General features: G+C 46.1%; 1 protein-coding gene across 1 annotated transcript in view; it reads right to left on the bottom strand.

Annotated features, from left to right (window-relative positions):
* Positions 1 to 2,715: 2,715 nt before the first annotated feature.
* Positions 2,716 to 26,533, bottom strand: part of EXOC3 (exocyst complex component 3) — a 33,280-nt gene continuing 9,462 nt past the window's right edge. The window contains exons 5-13 of the mRNA XM_066579247.1: positions 25,444 to 25,561; positions 20,345 to 20,470; positions 14,885 to 14,985; positions 11,288 to 11,398; positions 8,571 to 8,718; positions 7,089 to 7,211; positions 6,756 to 6,917; positions 6,335 to 6,462; positions 2,716 to 6,250 (exon numbers count right to left, since the gene is read on the bottom strand). Of these exons, the coding sequence (XP_066435344.1) occupies positions 6,070 to 6,250; positions 6,335 to 6,462; positions 6,756 to 6,917; positions 7,089 to 7,211; positions 8,571 to 8,718; positions 11,288 to 11,398; positions 14,885 to 14,985; positions 20,345 to 20,470; positions 25,444 to 25,561 (1,198 nt within the window). The 3' untranslated portion in view covers positions 2,716 to 6,069. The remainder of the gene's footprint in view (positions 6,251 to 6,334; positions 6,463 to 6,755; positions 6,918 to 7,088; positions 7,212 to 8,570; positions 8,719 to 11,287; positions 11,399 to 14,884; positions 14,986 to 20,344; positions 20,471 to 25,443; positions 25,562 to 26,533) is intronic.

The following is a 26,533-nucleotide window of genomic DNA, read 5'->3' as shown; positions in this document are numbered from 1 at the left end:
ACATGCAAGTTTATCCTTGTGACTAGAATAAAAGTGTTTCCCTTGATTGAGTCTAAACATATTGCACTATTGGTGTTGTGTCAACTCATTACAAGTACATCTGTGTTGTGAGATCATTAGCGAACTCGGCTGTGTGATATCTTTCAGGCCAGGAAGGGCACTGGGTGCGGTACTGCACAAGTGTGGATGGATGCTGAACACATTTCTGTACATAAACTCTCCAATAAGGTCAATTTGTTTTTTTACATACATAGAAAAGACTTAAGCCTTTGCAATCCAATTTTGGTTTGGGGGTTTCCGAGGGGGCTTTCTCTTTCTGCCATTATACAATAGCACCATCTGCTGGCTAGAGCCAGTGCTGCGATGTGGGACATGCTGGAAAGGCCCCCAACAACAGAGCGGCCAGTAACATACAGTAAGAATACCCTGCCGGACGTCTTCCGACATTGGAGCTGTACAGCCTTCAATCAGAATGTCTTTAGACGTCAGACAGTGGATTGGAAAGGGTTAAAAGAGCACCTGACTTTTCAGCATAAGTTGTTACCCTGTTTCCCTGAAAATAAGCATGATTTTAAGTAGTGTCCAGGCAGCTATACATGTAAAAAAGAAATATTTTGAGCAAAAATTAATATAAGACCCTGTCTTATTTTCAGGGAAACACGGTATGTAGCCATATTCCTCACGCTTCTGGCCATTATATGACTTGTATGTTGAATATTTACAGTTGTTTGCTCTGTTGACCCTATCTCTGATTTTCATTGTTCCCTTAGCTGGTAGGTGGAGACTGCTACTATAATGTCCCGCATGCATAGCACACACAGAGAAGATCCTGCTTTCATAGCATACTAACCTAGTTAAGTCGACAAGAGACCTATGTCTATCTAGTTCAGCCGATAAAATTGGTCGAAACCAATTTTCCTAATTTTAGGGAAAGAATTCCTTGCTGACTCCAATATGGAAATCAGAATAAGCCCTGGAGCAACATACCCTTCTGAAGGAATTAGTCACAAAAACATGTAATATTGTAGCGTTCATGAAAGGCGTCCAGGCCCGTGTTATACTCTTTTATTGAATTTCTCATCACCACGTCCTCAGGCAGACAGTTCCACAGTCTCACTGCTCACTGGTAAAGAACCCCTTTCTGTGTCTGTGTAGAAACCTTCTTGCAGTCACAGTCCTAGGTATAATAGATGATGGGAGAGATCTCTGTACTGACCACTGATACATCTATACATAGTTATTAGAGCGCCCCCTTGTTACAGTCCTGGGTATAACTAGATGATGGGAGAGATCTCTGTACTGACCCCTGATATATCTATACACAGTTATTAGAGCGCCCCCTTGTTACAGTCCTGGGTATAAATAGATGATGGGAGAGATCTCTGTATTGTCCTCTGATATATTTATACATAGTTATTAGAGCGCCCCCTTGTTACAGTCCTGGGTATAATAGATATTGGCAGAGATCTCTGTACTGATACCTGATATATCTATACATAGTTATTAGAGCGCCCCCTTGTTACAGTCCTGTGTATAAATAGATGATGGGAGAGATCTCTGTATTGACCCCTGATATATCTATATATAGTTATTAGAGCGCCCCCTTGTTACAGTCCTGGGTATAATAGATATTGGGAGAGATCTCTGTACTGACCCCTGATATATCTATACATAGTTATTAGGTCACTCCTGAGCCATCTTTTTTCTGAACAAACTAGCCCCAATTTTGATAACCTCTCTGGGTATTGTAGTCCACCCACTCCATGTACTACTTTAGTTGCCCACCTTTGTACCCGCTCAAGCTCTGATATGTCTGTTTTTAATACCAGTGCCCAATACTGTCCATAATACTCCATGTGTGGTCTGATCAGTGACTTTTAGGCTACTCTAGCACAGCCCGTGTGAACGGGCGGGGGGGTTGTGTGGGGGGGGGGGGGGTGGGTGTGTATATGTGTGTGGGTGTGTGGAGGGGTGTGGGGGTAGGTGTGTGTGGGAGGGGGTGGGAGTGGGTGTGCGTGTGTGGGGGGTTGTGCGTGTGTGGGGGTGTGTGCGGGTCAGACAGGTGATTAAAGTTGGACTTTGCTTAGGCTACCTACCCACAGGTGCGCACGCTCTTGGCATGAGCAACGCGACCCAATAATGTGCCAGAAATACGCCTCCCATCACTTCTGTGAAGTAGCGATTCTCCGGCACGACTTTCAGCCACATTACAGGATCGGCAAGCGTTTCCCATTGTTTTCACATTGCACTCTCTATTGTGCTATTGACAACAATGGGCGATTCGTTCCAAGGAACGCAAAAATGTAGGACTTGCGATTCCTCCTCCCCCCCCCCCCCCCCCCCGGGTGCCGGCGGTGGGCAGGGAGCTGCGGGGAGGAACGGGGGGAGATCTCCCTCTCCCCCCTGCTGACTGCCGCTACTCACCGCTCCCCCGCACCGGCACCCGAACCTTTTGTCTTGAGCGGGCAGGTACTCGCTAAGGGCAATGCTCGCTCGACCAATTGCCCTTAGCGAGTATACTTGCTCATCTATTACTAGTGATGTAAACCACTTGTCTGCTGCAGGTAAGACATTGCAGCGTGTTGCTGTAACGGGCGCCATCTTCCTCTACAGACCACAGACTGTTACTGATGGAAGTTATATGTAGACGGCAAAAATGAATGAACCGCTATTCAAATGCGGCACCAATCCAAGCAGTGGCAGCAGAGTCCCTCATTTGTACTTTCTTACATTTATTTTTAGAACCACTGAGGTTATTACACAGAATGACCAGAAAGCAACGAGCGGACAGGAAAGGCAGAACCGGGACCCCGAAAAGGTAGAAAATGGTATACTAGATGAGATCACAGGAACATGTACAACTTGCACAACACACCTTCATAAACCTACTGCAATAAAAAGGAGTGAGCTACCAGTCCTCGCTGCGGGACCAGCGCTTGTTGTCCGGTGCGGCGATACATATAAAAATGGTCTGTGCAAAGCAAAGCCCCTGACCTCCACCCGCTCAAGGCCTGGAAACTACCCAAACTTTCCTCGTCCAACACTTGCACGTTTTTGTTTTTTGCGAAGTTTCCCTAAAAAGAGCGGCTCTGTTCCTACATTCATCCAGTCAGAATGCGTTTATAAGGCGGACATGATAATTAAAACAATATCCCCAAATGTCCAAAACTTGAGATCATTCTGCAAGATGCAGCAGTCAAACTTCTCCAATACTGAAGAAAAGTGCCATCCGGTCCAGGAGCCAAATCCCTCCATGAGCAATAACCTGGGTAACAGACGTGAGGCTCCCACTGACCGTACAAGGCCGGACCGCTCAGATGCCTTACAGGCGGGTCCTGTGGGACTACTTCTAATGCTATACGGCTTTCCACCTGTGAGTTCACCATGTCAGGACTGATCGAAAGGAAGCCCTCAGTCAGACATTCTGCTTCATCAGCTCCTTCACCTGTAGCGGTCCAGCAGTATGTTGGGGGTCACACGGGGACTTTCTGTAGGGTTACACTACAGCTGCGAAACCTGTAGGCTACATGCAACGGGGTGCAGCCTGAGCTCTGAAGATTTCACTAAAGTTGGGGGACAAAAATCCTCCATGTAACCCCAACCTAAATGAAATTTGGCATGAGAGGGACTTAATATTTTGATTATCTGTCCATGTTATATAAGACGTACCTGTACAGGTAGCTTTCTGCTGTCTTAACTTTTGATTTTGCAGTCTTGTAATGGAAGCACCAGACTATCCCATCCAAAATGTTACTGTCAAGTCTTGAAATCTAAGGCCTCATGTCCATGGGCAAGAGAAGAATTAAAATCCGCAGCAGATTTTAACTCTTCTCCCGCCCGCGGATCCGCACCCCATAGGGATGCATTGACCACCCGCAGGTAGATAAATACCTGCGGATGGTCAATAAAAGGGATGTAAAAAAAAAAAATGGAGCATGAAAAAATCTGGACCATGCTCCATTTTCGTGCGGGTCTCCCGCGGGCTTCTATTGAAGCCTATGGAAGCCGTCCGGATCCGCAGGAGACCTAAAATCGGATTTTAAAAGAATTAACTCACCCGCAGCGGACCGGGAAGGTCTTCTCTTCCTCACAGCCGGATCTTTCTTGCTTCGGCTCGGCGGATATGCCCAGCGCATACGCGCAGCACGTCGGCGACGTGCCGCCGGCGGGTGCGAGTTCATCCGCAGGCCGAAAAAGAAGATGCGGCCGTGAGGAAGAGAAGACCCTCCCGGCCCGCTGCGGGTGAGTTAATTCTTTTAAATTCCTATTTTCAGCGCTCATGTCCGCGGTGCAGGAGGGACCTGCTGCAGATTCTACATGGAGAATCCGGAGCGGGCCTTATTTTCCCTGTGGACATGAGGCCTAAGTGTCTTTTACCCAAGACTTACATTAAATGGGTTTTCCAGGATTTCAATAGGCCATCAACATCAGGTTTGGATGCTCATGATGGGACAAAGCTCAGATTTTATTCTTCTCAGCCTGTTGGCCGGCCGGATGATATTCTCCCCATTAATCAGTACTTCTAGAGCAGTGTTCCCCAACTCCAGTCCTCAAGGACCACCAACAGGTCGTGTTTTCAGGATTTCCTCAGTATTGCACAGGTAATGTAATTACCCTGTTTCCCTGAAAATAAGACATACCCTGAAAATAAGACATAACACGATTTTCTAGAATTTTTGAGGATGCAAAATGATTTTTCAGGCTTTTTGAGGATGCTTGAAATATAAGCCCTACTCCAAAATTAAGCCCTGCTACCAGTTAATTAAAAAAGTCAATTTAAATAGTGTCCAGGCAGCTATACATGTAAAAAAGTTACACCTTTTTGAACAAAAAATTAATATAAGACACTGCCTTATTTTCGGGGAAACACGGTATTGTCAGTGCCTCAGACATTGCCACAGCTGTTCTTACTATAGGAGATCCTGAAAACATGACCTGTTGGTGGTCCTTGAGGACTGGTGTTGGGGACCCCTGTTCTACAGAATACGTTGGTATATACGCCACCTGCAGGAGATGCCACAAATTACTGTTTATGAGATCTGTACAGAATCCAACAGAAACCCCTCCGCCTGCCTCTGTATGAAGGCACACGCATCCCCATGGAAGGGGGGTCTGCACAATGGGAACCGTCATGGAGGCTCGGCGCAGCCCTGTGGTGGATTATTGTAGATGTAAAATAGCGCGCCACTGAAATCCATAGCGGGGGGGAATTAATTAAAACCAGAGTTTCAAACACCAGTCATAATATGATCCCCACGGGCGCAAGCTGTGACTATGCAGAGGTCTATGATCCTGAACATAGTTGTAGATAGGAAACTCTTCTAAAACCCACATTCTTTAGTACTGAAGCATGAATTCGGCTCATATTATTTGGTTTTGGATGGAATAGCTGGTGTTATATTTAAAGGGGCTTTGCCAAGATTTAGTTATGCTCTATCCACAGGATAGATTTGCTCGATGGGTGTCTGACAGCTGGGACCCCCAATGGTCATGAGAACAAGTGTACTGAAGGTCCCAAAGGCATGGAGATGCAAGTGAGCATGCTCAGCAGCCGCCTCATTCACAGGGGGTCCCCGGGATCTGCAGGAGGCCCAGCGGTTGGACATCACTGAACTAATAGTTATGGGCTATCCTGTGGATATGAGAACTTTAAAGCTTGGCACAACCCCTATAATGCACTCCCATAAATCTTCATATTCAGCAGAGGAGGCTGCGGATTTTGTGAAATATTACAATTAAAGAGCTAATGGTCATAAGCAGACTATTCTACTGCCCTATCCAAAAGAGAAGACCCTATACAGCGAGCGCCCTCTAATGCTGCCGGAGTAAACTAGCACCCTGGTTGTGCTCATCCATTAATGTAGCATACCATAGACCGCTATCAGCTGTGACACGGGTGCACATTTGTGAGAGAATGGGCTTGTCCTTTAAGAAAAGTGAAGGAAATGTGCCAGTTCCCACTTCTGGAAGAGGCAGAATCTGTTTGCAACCATCAAGCGAATCCGCTGGAGCGCTCGCCCCGCAGACTTCTAAAGCCGAGCCCCAGGCCGAGGGCACACGATGCCACCGCTACTTCAGGAGTTTGGGCAGTGTAGGCAGGCTGGGCACAATTATGTCTTTGAATATGGGGGTGTAGTTTTGACCTTGTTGCCGCTGCCCCTGGTTTTGCTCCACAGTTTCTATTATTGTCTGTTTCATCTCCCGGCTGGCATCACCTCTCATCGCAAGCAAAGCAGCAATGTGATCGTCCCTGGTACACAAAAATGGAAACGTCAAAGTTAAACTTTGGTCACCCCACAACGAACATGAATGAGCAACTAAATGTAACAATCACCTGAGATCCGGATATCTGGTCACCAAGGTGGAGACTTCCAAGTAAAGCAGTGAAGGGTCCGTGAGCTTTATAACCTCGGCAATATCGATGATGGTGTCACAGAGCCCGTCGGTCTCCTCTCCAAACCCCTAAAGAAGACGACTGCGGTTACAGGGCATCCAGGTAACTGTATTAGTATCTAGTGATCATCAAATACATGTATTAATGTGTTCTGTAACTCGGGTGCAAGAAGAAGAGAGCAAATATTCAATGGCTTCTGTAGGAGGATGATCACGAGTTGTAATGTTGCCTATTGGACATCTACCGTAACCCCCCCATTGCAGACATTACCCATCTGGGGCCATGATTATAGGTGGGACGGCGCACCCCGTGTTGAGACAGATGGCTTTGCCTGCTTTTTACCGTACCAATAGACACTTACTGATGTAAGACGCTTGAACAGAAACTTAAACTGCTCGGCTTCCTTAATCATGCGCTCCGCACCCTCCTTGCGCTCTTCTGCATTCCTGAAGCAAATCCGTCTTTGCATTATGGCTTTGATGTATTCTGTCACCACTTTCCGGTGGGCTTTAATGGTCATTTTCTATGAAAGGAGAAGGCGTTCCGATTAGGAGGATTTCTTGTGACTTAGAAGATACAATCCAGTCTTCAGATTGTAGGACCTACTAAAGCGCAGCATGCGCAAATGTCCCCCATAAGAACATTATAAAGGGGGTGGCGGCCGATCGGTTCACTGAGTCAGAGCTACACCTACCTGCTTGTAATGAGTTTTAATTCTTGCAAAATCATTAAAATAGTCTTCTATGGTGACACATATGGTATCTACAGAATTGGAGCCGCCGAGCCATTTCCGGGTCATCAGATCATTCAGATGTGGCTGAGGAATGAAAAACACTGGATGAATCAGTATATAGAAGTGTGAGCAGAGCGGCAAGACCTTGTCATAAGCATCACATGACGTGTAGAAGTGGCTGGCGCCCCCTACAGGAGGAGAATATGGTTCTAGTTCTGGATACAGAGGGGCACATCTACTAATCCAGCGCTAACAGACGAGACACCAAATCCACCACAGTTATCCCAGCAGCCCTGCTGAACGATAAATAGGTCACATTGTACGACTATGTATTCTACGCTTAGAGCATTAACTTAGTTTACGCCAAACATGCACCAAAAATTTGGTGCAGTTTTCCAAGCATCTGGTGCAATCTAGGCCGCGCCATCTTTTTTGTACAAGTTTGAAAAATGTCCAAAAATATCTAAAAGTGCATGTTATAACCTAAAGGAGTTAGTTGTGCCAATATATCAATTGTAGCCCAATGTACAGGGTAATTTAAAAAGCCACTTTGTAGATAGAAGGGTCTTTCTATAGTGCCGCGTTACCCGGGTTTCACCCCCACACTGCTGCCTTGCACGACGGTCAAGCATGCACCATGTCCCTGGTCGTCTGCAGGGAGATGGCACATCTGTTAGCATCAACGTCACTCCAGAGGTCACGCATGCGCCCAGCCCGAGGCTCGGGGTCCGGATTCACTTCAACCCACTGGAGGATTTACGGGGTGGACAATGGGGGAGAGCTCTTTCATAGGGTTTCCAAGGCGAAGTGTTTACAGGGTAGGTCACCAGGTCTTTCCCCAACCCTCTCCATTTATCCAGGCTTGGGGCCGGCGTATATGGAGGACTCCTACACGGCTGGGAGCTCGCCTTTAGGGTCGCCGAGGGTCATGAACAACTAAACTGCTAACAACAATGGGGGAAATCACTTCGGCCTAGACATGGCCAACTGAAGACACCCACCAATCAGCCCCCTCATTATCCGCACAATCCCACTACAGTGATGCGATGAGAGCTGCCGATGAACAGGTAGACAGAATTGGAGGTGGGTGGCCAGAAGAGACCCCTACCTGTTCTGTCTGCAGCCTGACAGACTATTGCTCCCGTGTAAAAGCAGAGGAGCGATAGTCGCAGGGACGGGTGTCGGGCTTATGTGCCAGAAAGTCATACTGAGTAAAAGGTTCCTTTAGTGGATGCGTAGTTTTTAAGTGGCAGACCCCCACTGGCCAGGCATTGATGAACTATCCTGAGGAAAGCTCACCAGTAGTCCCAGAAATCCCCTTTAATTCAGCCTATAAAGCCAGCTGCAGTGGTTTATGAATAGTTGAAGCCAGTTCCAGGATAGGTCGGGACCCTCACTGATTAATGCAGGAGGAAGAGGAAACAATGCAAAACTAGTCCTCACCTCTAAATCCATGAATACTTCATCCAGCAGACTCCGGCATCCATCATTGGCGATGTTGTCCAGTATGGAGTCCATATTTGAGGAGCCGGATGCCATGAAATCCTCGTCACTCCTTAAGTATTTTCTTTTCAGACTCACAATTGACTCTCTACAACAGGACATTGCAGAAGGTTTAAAATTTATGACTTACATGTGTAAAAGGTTATTTCCATGTTAACCGTTTAAGGACTAAGCACTGTAAATTTACTGCACTTTGCCCTGGGCTTTAATCCCGCCCAATAGCAGATGTACGGTGTGGATTAAAGCTTTTGCTGCTGCAATCAAGCAGGAACCGGTCGGGTCCCCGGGCTGTAAGTCACAGCTGAGAACCCGGAGAAGAGAGCAGCGGGTTTTAACGGCTTCCGCCTTCTCCTTTCCTGCATACATAGCGCTCAGTGAGCACTAGGTACTAAAAAGTGAAAGTGGAAGGGTTTCTTCTTCCACAACAGGACGCAGCGATCACGTGACCCCTAGGTCCCCCCTGATAACAGCAGAGCTGCTGGGTCCCAGCAGACCCTGATCAACTCTGCCAGTGATTATTGTCACTCAAGGGGGATGTTTCCCCCTGTAACTGGGGCTCCTATGGATGCGGCTCCTATGGATGCTCCAGATATAGTGGAAAGTGTGTAATAATAATAAAAAAAAAAAAGACCCTTGTAAATTTCCCCCAGAGGTCTTATGTGACATAGATGGTTAAAAAAAATAGTTACATACAGTGTTTCCCCAAAAGTAGGTCCTACCCCTATAGTAAGACCTACTGGGTTTCCAAAAAATAAGACCTAGCTATTATGTCCTCCACCCCCCCCCCCCCCCCAAATAAAAAACACAATACTCACCTGGTCTGCGGCAGAGCTGCGGCAAACTGTCATTCACTGCGTGGCTGTGATTGGCTCATCGAGCACCGGCTAGGATTGGCTGCTGGCACTCGATTAGCCAATCACAGCGCTCACTTTGCTGGAGGCGGGGTATTCAAAGCCCCGTCACCAGCGAAGCTAAGAGGGCAGACGGGGAGGACTCTGCAGTTTGCTGCAGCGCCACTGGAGACCATTGGGACGCCGTAGACCAGGTGAGTACAAGCTACCCTGAAAATAAGACACTGTGCCTCTTTTGGGGTAAAAATTAATATAAGCCAGTGTCTTATTTTCGGGAAAACGCGGTAGATAAGTCCAAAAAAAATTACAGAAAAAAAATGAAAATGTATGCATAAAAAATAAAATGACCCAAAGCAGACGCCAATCAAAACTGTCGCCATATGCGCCCAGTAATCCCAAACTATACATATTATAGATTACAACATCAGAAACAAAATGAGGAACCCATTCCTATACTAAATTTTAGCATAAATGTACTCATTTTAAAAAAAGCTATATATTTAAAAAAAAAAAATTTTTTTAGCTTTTTATCCCCAATAAAACTAAAAAACAGAACAAAAAAACTCAGTTAAAAGGAAATTAAAATCGTACCAATACTGATCATCAATTCTCTCCTATCCTGTTGATGGGGAATAACTTGCTAAAATAGGAATCTCTCTTTAAAGGGTCTTTCCAGGCAAACAACCCGAGGATAGGTCATCAATAGTATTTGTGTGGAGGTCATCATTATTTGCCTGGAAACCCCTTTAAGGACTTGGCCATTATTCGGCTTAACCCCCTCCTTAGGCCTCATGTCCACGGGAAAAATATGATATAGGATCCGCAGCGGATTACCTGCATGCGGATTCGCACCCCATAGGGATGCATTGACCACCCGCGGGTAGATAAATACCCACGGATGGTCAATAAAAGGGATTTAAAAAAAAAAGGGAGCATGAAAAAATCTGGACCATGCTCCATTTTCGTGCGGGTCTCCCGCGGGGACGGCTCCCGCAGGCTTCTATTGAAGCCTATGGAAGCCGTCCGGATCCGCGGGAGACCTAAAATAGGAATTTAAAAGAATTTACTCACCCGCAGCGGGCCGGGAAAGTCTTCTCTTCCTCACGGCCGCATCTCCCTTGCTTCGGCTCGGCGGATGTGCCCGGCGCATGCGCGCGGCACGTCGACGTGCCGCCGGCGTGAGGAATTCATCCGCCGGCCGAAAAAGAAGATCCGGCCGTGAGGAAGAGCAGAGCGTCCCCGCCCGCTACGGATAGGTAAATTCTTATAAATTCTTATTTTCAGCGCTCATGTCCGCGGGGCAGGAGGGACCCGCTGCAGATTCTACATGTAGAATCCGTAGCGGGCCTGATTTTCCCCGTGGACATGAGGCCTTAGACTTTTCAAAGGCTTCGAAAATTGCATCACAAAAGAAAGATGCTAGGATATGGAAACCGTGTAAATGGGTTAACGAGTGGCTCAGTAATAGCGAACAGACAGCGGTGATTAACAGAACATCCTCCGACTGAATCGCAGTTACCAGCTGGAGGCCACAGGGGTGGTATTGGGATCTTGTTTTCAGTATGTTTAGTAATGACCTGGTGGAATAAAGAGGGGTGGGGGAGGGGGGGGGGGGAAAACTGCATGTTGGCAAGTGCGATATTGTGCCATGCTTCATGGCCCGATATCGTACGCGTCCGTGTGAAGTTAGCCTCCTTTTTTCTAGGTTTCCCGACTTGTAAAGTGCTGCGGATTACGTTGGCACAACATAATGATAGTTGTTATGGTAACCAAATAAAGCTCCCATTTGCAGTCTGTTCCGCTTACCGAAACGTCTGGCAGTTGTTAATGACGGCTATCATATACTGGACGTAGCAGGCAGGAAGCTGGCGGTTCCTCAGGTGATCCTCTTTATAGAGCTGGGACTCCTCGCTGTACCTGTAAGCAGACGGACATTAGTCTTGGGAACACCGGAAGCTACAACTTGGCATGAATTCAACATTTCAGATAACTTTACGTTATATACAATATTTCAGTATACACCCATCAGCCATAACATAAGATCTACTGACTGGTGAAGCCAATAATGATTATCTCATGCCAACGGTATCCGTCCAAGAGTCGGATATAAGAGGCAGCAAGGGAACAGGCAGTTCTTCAATTTGATGTGTTGGAAACAAGAAAAACGAGCAAGTATAGGATCTGAGCAACTAATTGTGACAGCTGGACTAGTGGGTAAGAGGATCTCTAAAACAGTAGGTCTTGTGGGGGGTCCTGGCTGTGCAGTGGCTAGTACCTACAAAGAGTGGGCCAAAAAATGGGTGAATTAGCAACAGGGTCATGCGATCCCGCCACTCACTAATACATGTGCGTACAGGGTGGCATAGCCATATACCAGTTAGAGTGCCCATGCTGATGCCAGTCTACTGCTGAAAGCACCTACAATGGACATGTGAGCATCAGAAGTGGATCATTAAGCTATGGAAGAAGGTGGTCTGGTCTGATGAATCACATTCTCTTTCATCCTGTTGACAACCAGAAGTGCGGGTGTTGCTGACTTGGGGAAGAGATGTCACCAGGATGCATCATGGGAAGAAGCCAAGCTGGTGGAGGCAGCGATGCTCTGCTGGACGAGGTTTGGTGCAGGTACTCATGTGGATTTAACCTTTAAGGCTGGGTTCTCACAAGGCGAAATCCCGCCGGAAATCTTGCCACAGAGAAAAACTGGGAGATTTCTGCAGGGAAAGCGCTGCTTCAAAACCCGCGGTACTTGGCTGCGGGTTTTGGAGCGGTTTGGCCGCATGCTTTTCCGTTGTGGCCGGAGCTCCCATAAAGAGCAGCGTGGCCGCAACAGTGAAAAAAAAAAAAAAAGGCATGCTGCGGCTGGGGAATCCACGCCGCAGTGCTGGCTAATGCCGGCGTTGCCACGAAGGATTGGCCATCCCATGTGGATGAGATTTTTGACAAATCTCGTCCACATGGCTGGCAAGCGCCTGCATTAGCGGCCACAGGTGGATATTCCGGACGGAATTTCTGCGGCATATCTGCCCTGTGTGAACCCAGCCTAAATGTATCACCTTCCTGAATAATGTTGTTGGCCAAGCACATCCCTTTATGGCAACGGTGCTCTTTAATGGCAGCAGCCTCTTTCAGAGGTATAATGTGCCCTGCCACGCTGCCAAAGTTGTTCACGAACGGTCTGCGGACCACGACAAAGAGGTCAAGGTATCAACTTGACCACCAAATTCACCAGATCTCAATCCAAATCAATCATATGTGGGATGTTCTCATCCATGGAGGCTCCATCTCACAAGTTACGGATGTATTATTATGTAACGTAACACATTAGGACACCTTTTTGTGCTACAGTTTACTTACACTTTTTATTGCTTTACAGTGGATTTTGTTGCGTTACCATAAGAGAACAAAAGATCGCTGGCCACATAAAGATATGACAACTGAGGTAAACTTTGCTGCCTCTGTAAGGCTGAATGCACATGGGCGGGCTGGATTCTGCATGCAGTGGAATCAGACCCTGCCCGCGGCCGGCATCCGCGCATACCTGCGGTTTCTTCTGTACTGTGGATGGTCCGCACAGCGAGCTGTCCGATATGGCCAGTACAGAATTTTTATTTTAAACTGTCCGCTTTTGCGGCGTCATCGCCTATGCGGGATCTGCGACCCTTCTGCAATGTCACTGCGGAAGAGCTGCAGCTAGGATGGCTTCCATTGACTTCAATGGAAGCCATCGGCGCTGGAATAGGGCATGCCGGGATTTTCCCTCCGCGAGCGGAAAATTGCAATTGATTTATGCTAGTTGACATGGAAAAGCGATTATGCATAGCATGTCTATGGGCAGTATTCGCTATGGAATCCGGAGGAGAACACCCACTCTGGATTCCGCAATGCATATATGCCTGTGTACATTGGGCCTTAAGGATTGATCTGCTGTCGATCTTGGTGGTACAAACTACCCAGCACCTTCAGAAGTCTTGTGGAGTCCACGCCTCAATGGGTCAGAGTTCTTTTGGCAGCACAAGAAGGACCAACTTCTTCTCTTAGCAATATGTATCACAATACCAAACAGAATCCTCAAAAGTGAAGATACAATATACACTGGCCTATGGGAACCATGAGCTCGGAGCTTCCAGGAAGAGAACGTATGTCACTAACGCTTATGAAAACCATGGTGCCACCTCAAAGGCTACAATGCTGGGGCTTAATACTGAAGTGTGGCAAGACGAGGGGCTGCGGCACTAGGTTTACTGACTCTTTCAATAGTACAAAACAACAACCTGAACTCAACCCCCACCCTCCCCCTTCCCCCACCACCCCACACCCCAAACAACCATAACACCCTACACTGACAGCCCTCAAAGATGGTGCGTGGGACCCATGAGCAAACCGCTCGTTCTCACGAGCGCGTTTTCATGGCACATTACGCTGTGAATGTAGTCAATGAAAGTACATTGGTTTTCATCAGTTCATTCACATTAGCACGCATTCATTGCATGTAATACATGTGTGGAAAAAACACAGCATGGTCTATTTCATGAGAATTACGTGTGTACAGCCCTACTGCACTTTAAGGGTTGTGTATTCAAAGCTGCCCATACGTCATACATTGTGTATGTGCAGCGCTGCAAATGCAGCGCCGCTATAAGACAGAGTGGGGAATTAAAAAAAAAACAACAAATCACAATACACATGGCAGCGTGCGTGAGATACACTGTCATATGCTGTGCAATCGCTGCCATAGCTGGCTCATCGGTAGCTCCCACAACAGTTTTACAAATACAGCCGTGGGATTGAGGCCTTATAGACCTATCTGAAAGCAATGGTGCCTGCATATGGCAGATGGGCACACATGTTTTGATCCAAATATCCAACCACCACCCTGCATTTTTATGCAATTTGCATACAGAACATTTATGGGATTTAGAGATGAGCGAGTATACTCGCTAAGGCACATTACTCGAGCGAGTAGTGCCTTAGCCGAGTATCTCCCCGCTCGTCTCTAAAGATTCGGGGACCGGCGGGGGGCAGGGAGCAGCGGGGGGAGTGGAGAGGAACGGTGAGATCTCTCTCTCCCCCCCGCTCCCCGCCACAACTCACCTGTCACCCACGCCGGCCCCCGAATCTTTAGAGACGAGTGGGGAGATACTCGGCTAAGGCACTACTCGCTCAAGTAATGTGCCTTAGCGAGTATACTCGCTCATCTCTAATGGGATTTTATTCCCATAGGGCATCGCTAAGACTTGACAGTGATGGTATGGCCCATATAAAGCTCTGCAACGGATGAAGTCCTTACTAATAATGTTATCATGGGTCTTAGCTGGCAAGGTCTCCTTTACTGCTGCAGTGTATGTAGTAACATCACAAAATAGAGTGAATGTAGCATTAGTAACTTGGACTTCTTGATACCTGTTGAGGAACGCATTCATTTGCTGCAGACATAGGTGTAGGACTTTCTTCTTCAGCTCCTCACTAATCTGTGCTGCTACTTGTAAATTTTGCTCAAACATCTAAAAGAAAAATATACATTTATCAATCACAGGAAAAAGAAGGTAAATTGCAACATAAAGTCAGTATAACACTAGTTTTAAGCCAAGAATTCATTTCTAGGGGTGGATCGTGGACCCTATGACAGAGCAGGTAGGATGGAGGTGGAGCCGCCCATCCATCCCCTCCGCTACACATATTGGCTGAGGTTTTAATTACGCTCAGGTGAAACCACCATATTTGTTATTGGGCCATAAAAAGGCTAGGGTGCTACAGGATGGGGCACAACGGTGCCCCTGCCATATTACAACATAATGGAAGTCAATGCAGTCGCGTTTTGGATCGCGAGTCGCTGTGACCTGCAGATCGCAAGGAATGCTGGAAATGAAGCGTAGCCATCCCCTCCTCCAATCTATCCCATCAGAGATCAACAAGGAAGAAGGAAAGTAAGCAGGCAAGACGGTTAGGGCCGCCTCACTGGATCCATAGCGCTGTGCAGCCAGGAGATGCAGGAAGCAGGCCTGCAAGCGGCATTATGGCCAAACATGGAGGAGAAATCAAAGCGATGCAATTGAAGAAAACGCAATTTGACACAGCGAACCAATCTATATATATATTTAGATATACTGTTCCCTAATTCACAGACGTGACTTATATTAAAACTCAAATTTTAATAGGATACGATTAAAAGGTGAAAAAAGGGCACAACACTGACAAACATACAAAAACAAAAAACCAGGTGAGATAAGCCACGAAAATTAGTGGTATTCGTAGCGACCTGGATTATGACACTCAATGAGTGTTTCCAGAACACTCCACTGGGACAAGAATCTAAAAGACCCCAACAGAGCGAGAGTGGAAGTTAAACGGGCTCGTTCACTTATGGTAGTGCAGGAGCCCGAATAGAGTTTTTGGAAATCTCTAAGCTCCACTCCGTCTCTGTAAAGAGATGTATTGAACAGGTATCTATTTGCATCGAACGAATGTCGCTCGATGCAGATTATGATTTATATGTCCTATCTGGACACAATTTGGTGGGGTGTAGTAGTATAATCACCCAACACCAATATTTATAAATCACCTGTATAAAATAAAGAATACTTCAGGTCAGTTAGAACTCGATATATTGTACTGGTAGTGTTTCTTTTCTTCAGATGTTTGAGTAAAACACTCTAGATAACCAAGAAGAAATGTATGTACGATTGTACTTTATTCCTCTATATACTGAAGGGAACTGAATATTGATGATACAAATGATGGTAACTGCTTTAGGCAGTTAATGCGTGAAAATAGTACTTTAGACTCTACGCGTTTCACCACATAGTATTTGTGGATCATCAGGAGATATAGTACTCAAGCTATAGATAACGAATTTGTGTGTAATCGCAAGAAGATGAGATTGTATCACGTCACAGAGTATCATGAAGGATTAACAACTGAAGTAGGTGATAAACTCTCAGTGTCGCTTAGAAATAGGTCCCTTAAAGTGAGTGACCTATTTAAGGAGTCCTGGGAGATGAATCCTGACTCAAAGATGCCAATAGCTCCTGCTCTTAACCGAGGTAATATGAGCTATTTCTAGATCAGAGGGACTATAGCGCGATAGTCTTGCCGTTTGAATTATCAAGCGGTCTGATAATAGCAAAAGTGAAGCATTAGGGGGAAGACAACAATATGTCTCTGTTAGCCCCAATCTTAATTGAATGTCCCAGACGACAAAAGGAAAAAAACTAATGCTTCAGAATAAGCCTGGAGGCTACCACGATGTCTAAGTCTCAATCCCAATGATGGATTTTGGGATGAACAGAAGCAGATGCTTCTTATTAGACAAAGTAAGCCTAGAGACTGCCGCAAGATCTGGGTCTCAAATCCCAATGGTGGATTTTGAGATAAGTGGGTTGGTTAGAAACCCCTCAGGTAGTAGCTAATGCCCTCATAAAAAAGAAAAAAAGAGCCCCAGCAGGAGCATAGCAGAGAGAGTGACCCGTCGCCTTGATGGTAGGCTAGGGAATAAGGATAGTCATTGACTGAGCTCCTTATATATCAGTAGCTCCTCCCAAAATGGGTTTGGTGAAACAGATCCCTCCAATAGGATCATAGAAGAACATCAACAGTAGCCATGTGCACCAAATTGCCAATATTGGGGAAGTTATAACACATCACTATTAAACAGTTAGTACATACATAGTTGCTCGTCATAAAACCCGAACGCAGCGCAGATCTAACCTGACCGCTTGATATAAGTACTGGATCGTAGCCAGCAAGTAAGCGGACGAGGCTGGTGGGCGTGGCAGAGGCGCCTGACGTCGCCGAGAGGACTGGGCGGAACGTATGACGTCACCGCGCAAAGGGGCGTACCTGCAGACTGATCCTCCGTCTGTAGGCGGCATGACGTGGGACGCAACTATCTGCCGGTGCATCATGTGTGATGTCACTGCGTTAGAAGCGCGCCTGCCGATAGAGTCCCGCCCATAAGGGGCGTGTGTGCGCTGCGTCTCACAGCCGACATCATGTCGGAGCGCCATGACGACTAGGCGTCAGGGGGCGTCTCGTTATTACAGCGCTACTATCGGTGGTTGATACGTAACAAGCGTATCAATAGTAATAAAGCGCAGTAGTGACTGCAATGTTCAATGTACATAGATGTTGTATTAAGGTATTTAACTTATTTGATTGCACAAAAGATATATAACTAGCAATCTCGTAGGTAAGTGTTATTGCTAGTATCTCTTTGACAGGCATATCAATAGTAATACAACATAGTAGTAATGTTCAATGTACATGGATGTTTAATTAAGGTATTTAGCTTATTTGATTGCACATAAGATATATAACTAGCAATCTTGTAGGTAAGTATTATTGCTAGTGTATCTTTAATGTCATCAAGGGAGGAGGAGTTAATAGGAAGTGTATACTGATGCAAAATGTGCATAGAAGGTATACAGAATATACAGAGGCTCAGTTTTATTTAGACGTAAGATATTAGATACACTGAGAACACAGGTCGTTAATTGTGAGTATATTTTAGTATCTTACCCTTTTTCTTATAAACTGATAGTATGCACTGATTCATAAATAAAGATATAATGATGCCTGATAAGAGATAGAGGCTCAATTAGAGCGTATAGGTATAATGATACAAAGATAAAGAAATATTTGGCACCCGAACGGACTACGTGGATCAGGATTACAGATTATGTCAACAGCAGTAAACCTTAAAGAAAGCAGTTGAACAAAAGTTGTTCATTGAGACCAGCAGGTTGAACTGTATCACATCTATAGATCCAGGCTGCCTCTTTTTGCAGAAGCAGTGAATCTATGTCACCTCTTCTCCCATCGGACTTAACAATTTCCATCCCCTGGAACTTTAAACAATTAGCATCCCCCCCATGATGTTCCAACACATGGGAGGAGACTGAAGTTGCTTCATTTCTGCCAATGTTGCCTGCGTGTGCCAGGATCCTACGGCGAAATTGCTGCCTCGTTTTACCAATATATTGTTTCTGACAGACGCAGGTGATAATATAGACAACATTGGTAGAGAGACAGTTAACGAAATCTCGTATAGTGTATTCTGTCCCCGTTGTACTTGATCTGAAGGTATTTCCTTTTTTGATGAATCTACAAGCTAAGCATTTAGCGCATGAGAAGGTCCCATTGGGGATGGAACGCGAAAGCCAATTACTTTGAGGTGTAGATGGTTTCAAGAAGCTTTTAACTACATGGTCTTTAATATTACGACCCCGGCGATATGTCAATTTCGGATACGCTGGAATACAGGTACTGATGTCTTTGTCATTTTGAAGGACATCCCAGTATGTATGCAAAATTTCAAGTATTTTTTCCCGTCCAGTATCGTAGGTTCCCACAATACGCATTTCTGATGTCTCATTCCTTGTTTTTGGGATAAGCAGCTCATTCCTGTTGCAACTACGTGCAAAATGTTCTGCTTGATCCAAAATGTGAAAGGGGTAGCCTCTTTGTAGGAACCTATCCCTCAATTTTTTACATTCAATGTTAAAGGTGCTTTCTTCGGAACAATTCCGTCTGATTCTCAAGAATTGCCCCTTAGGAATACCTTTTTTAAGGGGTTGTGGGTGGAAACTGTTCCAGGAAAGTAGGCTATTGGTAGCTGTACTTTTACGATAAAGGTTGGTCGAGATTTTGCCATCTGGTTGGATTACAATAGTTATGTCAAGGAAAGTCATGGATGTTTTACTGATATCGGCCGTAAATCTCAGATTAAACTCGTTGCTATTAAGCCAAGTTACGAATTCAGAGAACTGTGATTCGGTACCTGTCCAGAGGATGAGTATGTCATCGATATATCTTATCCAAGACAAGATATATGTCGACCAGGCACAGTTCTCGATGGAAAAGACACATTTCTCCTCCCACCAGCCCAGGAGCAAGTTTGCATACGTGGGGGCACATGGCGTCCCCATCGCGGTGCCCCTGAGCTGGTGGAAGAACCTCCTGTTAAACAGGAAATAATTATGTGTCAACACGAATTCTAATAGTTGTAGAATAAATTCGTTTTGAGCCTGATACTGCATCCCTCTCTGGGAAAGAAAATGAGTAACAGCTCGTAATCCCACTTGATGGGGGATTGAGCTGTAGAGTGCCTCGACATCAAGACTTGCCACCCATGTATCCGAACTGACTGTAATCCCTTCAATTTGACGTAGGACGTCCATCGTATCCTGTGCAAATGACGGAAGTGCTGAGACAAATGGTCTCAGCATACGGTCCAGGTAAACACTGGAATTCTGGGTGATATTGTCAATGCCGGATACGATCGGACGTCCCTTCAATGGGTTGGTACCCTTATGAATTTTAGGTAAAGCGTAGAAAACCGCTATTCTTGGAGTTACTGGAGTCATAAATTTGAATTCTGTATCACTGATGCACTTCAATTCTTTACCCCCCAGTAGAATTCTATTAAGGGCTGTTTGGAAGACATTGGTTGGATCTTCTTTAAGTGTGGCATATGTAGATCCATCACTCAGAAGATCCATACACATTTGGATATACTTGCTCCTGTCTAATACGACTACATTACCCCCTTTGTCGGATTGTTTAATCACCAAACTTTCGTTATTCTCAAGATCTCTTAGGGCTGATTTTTCGAGTCTTGTCATATTTAGAGCTTTACTATGTTCTGGTCTGATTTTTTTCAAATCTCTTAGCACCAATTTTTCAAATAAGTCCAATTCTGGACAATTAATAACTGGTGGGTTGGTTTTATTACGGAGTTTACAGTCGGTACTGTTCCCTGATGTGGATACACATTACTCATTATTTCACATACGGAGATGGGTGCCGTCATTATAGCGCCTAAGCCAAATACTAAACAGATAAGATGCCGCTATCATCCGTTACCTGGAAGACGATGGCCGGCAGGGTGGTCTGATAGTATCCGTCCTGATCCGCTTCTGGCTCGGTATTTTTATCCCAGTCCTTTTTATCGGTCTCTAAGGCCTTCCGCAGCCATGCAATGATGTTTGACTAAAGAGGTGGAAGCAGAATAGTTACACCTTTCACATGTTACAGCCGAGACGATGCGAGTGCTCTCTGTATAGTGCTGTACTACTGCTGGATCCGGAGATTATGAGGCCTATCTAATAGGAAACCATTTATCCCAGTGGCTCCTGATGTTCAACTTGGCACAACTTAGATGAAACTCTCCTAGCTTTATACCACAAAGCTAAATCATGGAGATATTCTAGTTACAGAGGGACCTGCAGCTCGTTGTGTGGATAATACAGAAAATGCTATATAGATCCACTTGCTGGCACTACAGGGGTTAAATTGTAAGGGCTCCTCTTATACGAGCCGACAAATCGTTAAGATTCCCGCTGGATGCAAGAATCCTAATGATTATCGTTCAGTGTAAACGCAGCTCCGACTAGATGACGAATGAGAATTTGTTGGCTTCTCTTTCTTCATTTAGTTTCTGCATGCAGAAAACCGAATAGATCGGCCGTGTAAACAGTCTACTTATGAGCGACTGCCGGCTTACTGCGAATGCAGGCGGGTGGGTAGCAGTGATCCCCGGTCCGCTCTACCTCCGATCACCGAGCGATGGTCGTTCCTAAGTAAAAGCACTGGATTATCACAGGTACGACCTGTTGGGTATCTGCAGCCAACAGATAGTTGCGTGTAAAAGGGCCCTAACTCTCTGAAGAATTTATTCTCTCCAGAGAGAGACCACTACTCAGGCATTTCAAATAGCCCCTCCAATGATATACAGCGACATGATTCCCTAAAGGTAAGCTGTGCGTTTGGAACATTTCTCGCTCCTGAAGACGAGATGGAGGTGATGTTTAGTGACCAGTTTTGAACCTCCGCTCTGCAGGCTCCTTGCCCCTTCACTAAGTAGCCCCAGTTTGTCTTTTCTAGCACCCCATGCTTCTGGGGTTGCAGAGGAGGAATTGTCTGGAGTATTTTAACCCCTTAGTGACCAAGCCTGTTTGCGCCTTAATGACCAGGCCAAATTTTGCAAATCTGACATGTGTCACTTTACCATGGAAAAACACCAGAAAGGTTTTGCATATCCAAGCGATTCTGACATTGTTTTTTCGCCACATGTTGTACTTCATTTAGGCGGAAAAAAAAGACTGATAGAATTTGTGTTTATTTGTTAAAAGCGCCAAAATTGGGAAAATTTTGAAAAAAATCGTCATTTTTTCACATTTCCAACTGTAATATCTCAAATATGTGCAAACATAATATAGAAATATTTGTTAAGATATATATTTCCATCCGTTCGGACTTTTTTCTATAGTACACATGAAAATTAGGATTTGCACCCCAGAATGGATACCCGTTTGTCCCGTGCTCAGAAACATACCCATTGTGGCCCTAATCTTACGTCTGGATGCACAATGGGGCCCAAAATGAAAGGAGCAACCGGTGGCTTTCGGAACAGAAATTTTGCTTGAAGGCGATTTAGGCCCTTTTGCCCACTTGTAGAGCCATTGAGTGACCAAAACGATGGACAACGCCCACAAGTGACCCCATTTTGAAAAGTAGACCCCTTAACGAATTTATCTAGGGGTACGATGACTTTTTTGACTTCACAGTTTTTGAATGAATCTAAGCCAAGCAGAAGGAAAAAATTATGATTTTCATTTTTTTGGCAATTTAAAAACAGTTTTTTTTTGTACAGTGTACATAGGAATGAAGACGTTCACCCCAAAATGGATACCCCCGTTTGTCCCGTGTTCAAAAACATACCCCTTGCAGCCCTAATCTACTTAAAGGACACATGGCTAGGCCTGTAATGGAGGGAACACCCGTTAGATTTCAGGGTACAACTGAATAAATTCCAGTCCCCATTGCCCACTTATAGAGCCATTGAGCAGCCAAAACAATAGAGAACCCCCACAAATGACCCCATTTTGAGAACTAGACCCTTTAACGAATTCATCTAGGGGTGTACTGCGTATTTTGACCCCACATTATTTGAACGAATCTAAGCAAAGCAAAAAGAAAAAAATTACGATTTTCATTTTTTTTGGCAATTTTGTCAATTTAAAAACTGTTTTTTTTGTACAGTGTACATAGGAATGAAGACCCTCACGCCAAAATGGATCCCCCCGTTTGTCCCGTGTTCAGAAACATACCCATTGTGGCCCTAATCTACTTACAGGACACATGGCTAGGCCCATAATGGAGGGAATTCCCGCTGGATTTCAGGGCAGAACTGAATAAATTCCAGGCCCCATTGCCCACTTATACGGAAAAAAATTTGACTTCCTAAAAATAATCCCCCCCCCCCCCGCCATCCCCATTTTTTGACATTCCCTAAATATTAGATAAAGGTAATAATATAAACTGCGTTTTATGTCCGAAGACAGGGGTAATTACGGAGGCTGGTTGGGTTGGGCACATGGGGCAAGAAAACCGGTATCCCCCCTCCTCTCATGTATTTTGGGGGGTATTTCGTGACCTCAGCAGCGGGTATGGGGTGTAAAAAGTGGCGCTGTGAGGCTTTGTAATCTTGCTGAGGTGCGGCGGTCTCACAGAGAAGGCGCTCAACAAGCTGCTCCTGGAACTGCATGAAGGCGAGCGTTCCCGGGGCTTCTTGTAAATTACGGATTACTGGTAGCGGTCTGAATAATGCCGGGCTCACGCAGCCGTAGGTGGAATCTGCTTGTGGAGGCGCGCAGCAGATCCCATCTGTGAGCCCGGCTGTGACCCTGTGTACGGCCGCGTAATGTACTACGCATAACTGCCTACTCACACGGGCGGTTATGCGCAGTACACCGTTTTTTGTTTGCATTTCCCGCGCCGTCACTTAGAGATGACCCGGGTACCCGCAGCTCATACACAATGTATTTGCACAGGGGCTGCGAGTATATCCGCCGTCATTGAGCACAATGGGCTCTAGGTCGCGGATATCCGCGGTAAAATATAGCATGCTGTGTATCTGTTTCTGCGAGTGGATTACGTAATTCCGACCCGCTAATTGGGGGGAATTGTGTAATCCAATGCATGCGATTGATCCGTGGATTACCGCTGATCAAGCGCATGCAGAACATGTAATTCCTCTCCGGTCATGCGTGACCGGCCTAATGTTAGTTCGCTACTTTATCACGTGACCGGGGACCGCTCAACGAGGCCACCGGTCACTGCTCCAAGCACTCAGCGACCGTTGGTCACTGGGAGCAAGGAGATTTAAAATTTCCTGGGCTCCCCGGCTCCTGCGAATGTGTCTGGCATTTTGCCGGCGGGCGCATGCACAGCAGCCGGAAGGGTCCATGGAGGATAATCGCATCTGGATTCAAATGCGGAAGCCTCCGAGAAGATGTTTCATCTCCTCTCACCGATCGCATCGGTGAGGGGAAATGAAACTGCCACTTTTTAAAGAACTTTTACGTGATCGCCATTATGCATTGGATAACGGCGATCACGTGACCAGTAACCGCATACCGCGGCTCCCCGTGACATCTCCAGGCTCTTGGCTACCTTTTGTAGCCAGCAGCAGGGAGATGTTACATTTCTTGGGCAATCTTTCACTTTTGCGCATGCGTCCGCCATCATGCTGACGCGCGCATGCGCCGAAGCTGGGGTAAGGGCGCGGATGAACATCCCATCAGGGAACAAATCCGGGACCTTGGGTACGTAATTTCATCCCCCCTTACGGATACGATCCGTAAGGGGAGATGAAACTTTAACTTTTTAAACTTTTTTTTAACCTTTAACTTTTTTTTTTTTTTTTTGACTTTTAACTTTATATGATCACCGTTATCCATCATATGACTGGAAACCGCATACAGCGGTCCCCAGTCATATCTCCCTGCACTCAGCTAACTGTCACAGCTGGGTGCAGGGAGATTTTGAATTTGCCGGGCTCGCCGGCCTTCTGCGCATGCGCGCACATCGGCACATTGCAGAAGCCAGCGAGGAATCCCGACACCGGCCGGAGGACATCGGCGGACCTGAGGTGAGTATTTTCACCTCCCCTCATGGATCCGATCCATGAGGGGAGGTGAAACTTTTCTTTTTTTACACTTTTTTTCACTTCTCCGCGATCGCCGTTATCCATTGGATAACGACGATCGCGGTACCGGGAACGCTCACCGCGGTCCCCGCTGACATCTCCTGCCTCCCGGCTACCTACAGGAGCCGGGAGCCAGGAGATTTTAAGTCTCCCGCGCCGCCTGGCCTTCTGCGCATGCGGCTGACGTAATGCCGCCTGGCGCGCATGCGCAGAAGGACGGCTACGGCGCCCGGAGCATCGGCACAGCGGGGAGCCGTGCGGCGGACCTCGGTGAGTAATTTCAACTGCTCCGATGGATGCGATCCATCAGGGCAGCTGAATAGGTCACTTTTTTTGCAGTTTTATTTACTTTTTTGCGATCGGCGCTATCTATTGCATAGCGCCGATCGTAATGCCGGGGGGGTGTCCGAACAGCCCGGGATGACAGCTCCATGCTGTCGGCGACCTGCGGACACCGACAGCATGGAGCTGTCATGTCCACAGCCCGAGGGGCTTTATTCTCTGCAGGACATATGTTTTTACGTCCTCAGAGAATAAAGCCCACTTTGGGAGGACGTAAAAACACTATGGGCTGGTCGTTAAGGGGTTAATGGCAGATCAAAAGGTGGTTCCCAATCTGCAATTTAGTCCAATGATGTATTATATACGATACTTTTATGTAACATAGCATGTTAGGCTGAATGAAGACCATGTCCATCTAGTTCAGCCTGTTTCACCCCTTCCTTCTAAATTTCTATAACCACAAAGCACGTAAGAAATGCGAACACCGTTTCTGCACCTCAAGTCTTTATCTGAAGGGGGTAAAGAGGGGATTAGGATAAGCTAGGAACACACCTATAGGTCCACTTAGTATATGCTAAAATTTTGGCAGAATTTTCACACACATTGTAGCAATTAAGCCACGCCTCTTCCCAATAAACCACACCCCGTTCAGCTGCCAGTTTGGTTAAAGAAAAAAAAAAAAAGATCTTACTTGGAGAGTTGCCATGTACTTATGGAGAAGCTGGTCCACAACGTCTTGGGAAAGAAGTGCCTTCATCGTCTTTACGTCTACTTCCGGCATCAGATCTGCATTTCCCATCATTTCTGAACTATGACAGAAAAAAAGAACATTTATTCCTAAAAGTAAGAACAAAATTTTTTTTTTTGCAGATACAACTCCAATTCCAAAAAGTTGGGGCGCCGTGGAAAATCTGAGTAAAAAGCTGCAGAATGCGATGATCCAGAAATCTCATCTAACCAGATTTAGCCACAACAGAACATGGAACCCATCAGAGGGGTGAGGGGGACATCCTTCCATGTCATTTAAATAAAGAGAAGATGCCGGCGTTTCTGGATTCCGTTGTTATCTGGCTTCTTCTCTGTAACCTACATTTGTGGATCGTACGGGGATCTGTGTTCACAGACAGTGATATCTCGGAGTATTCCTGCGCCCATGCGGTGATCTGTATTACAGAATCATGCCTGTATATAATGCAGCGCCGCCTGAGGGCCGGTAGATCTCCAGCACCCAATACTGACCGTCGGCCTTGTCCCCCCATATGTGTTCCGTTGGGGACAAAATATGGTTAGGTAAGATTTCAAAATCATTGCATCCTCTTCTATACATTTATTTACATTTTACACGGCGTCCCAACATTTTTGGAATTTGGGTTGTATTTCTATGACCGTCCAATCTGTAGACATCCCCACATGCTGCAGAAACAACCCCGTTTACACGAATGGAATGGGTTTATGAGTTGCAGAAATGTCTGCAATAAAGCAGTCATGTGTGAACATACCTTTACAGGAACCAGCAAGGGCCTGATGGAGAGGTCCATGATGCAAGACCCCCTACTGAGTCTGAGCATCAAAAGGCCACAGCTATGACTTAAGGCCCTTTCACACGCAACAATTATCGCTAACGCAGCCGCACGACTGGACGAACTGACGACATTTAGTCCTTAGTCCTCTCCATTTCCCTCATTAACTTAAACACAGTAGGAGTTGTTTGCTCAGCTGGGCGTGTGTTTATGCGAGGGATTATCGGGCTGGCAGATTCCATTGTCTTCTCCTGGTTGAGG

The sequence above is a fragment of the Eleutherodactylus coqui genome, chromosome 9, assembly GCF_035609145.1.
Source record: "Eleutherodactylus coqui strain aEleCoq1 chromosome 9, aEleCoq1.hap1, whole genome shotgun sequence".
NCBI lineage: Eukaryota > Metazoa > Chordata > Amphibia > Anura > Eleutherodactylidae > Eleutherodactylus > Eleutherodactylus coqui.
The sequence above is the reverse complement of the archived record's forward strand: the minus strand, read 5'-3'. Positions and strand labels throughout refer to the sequence as shown.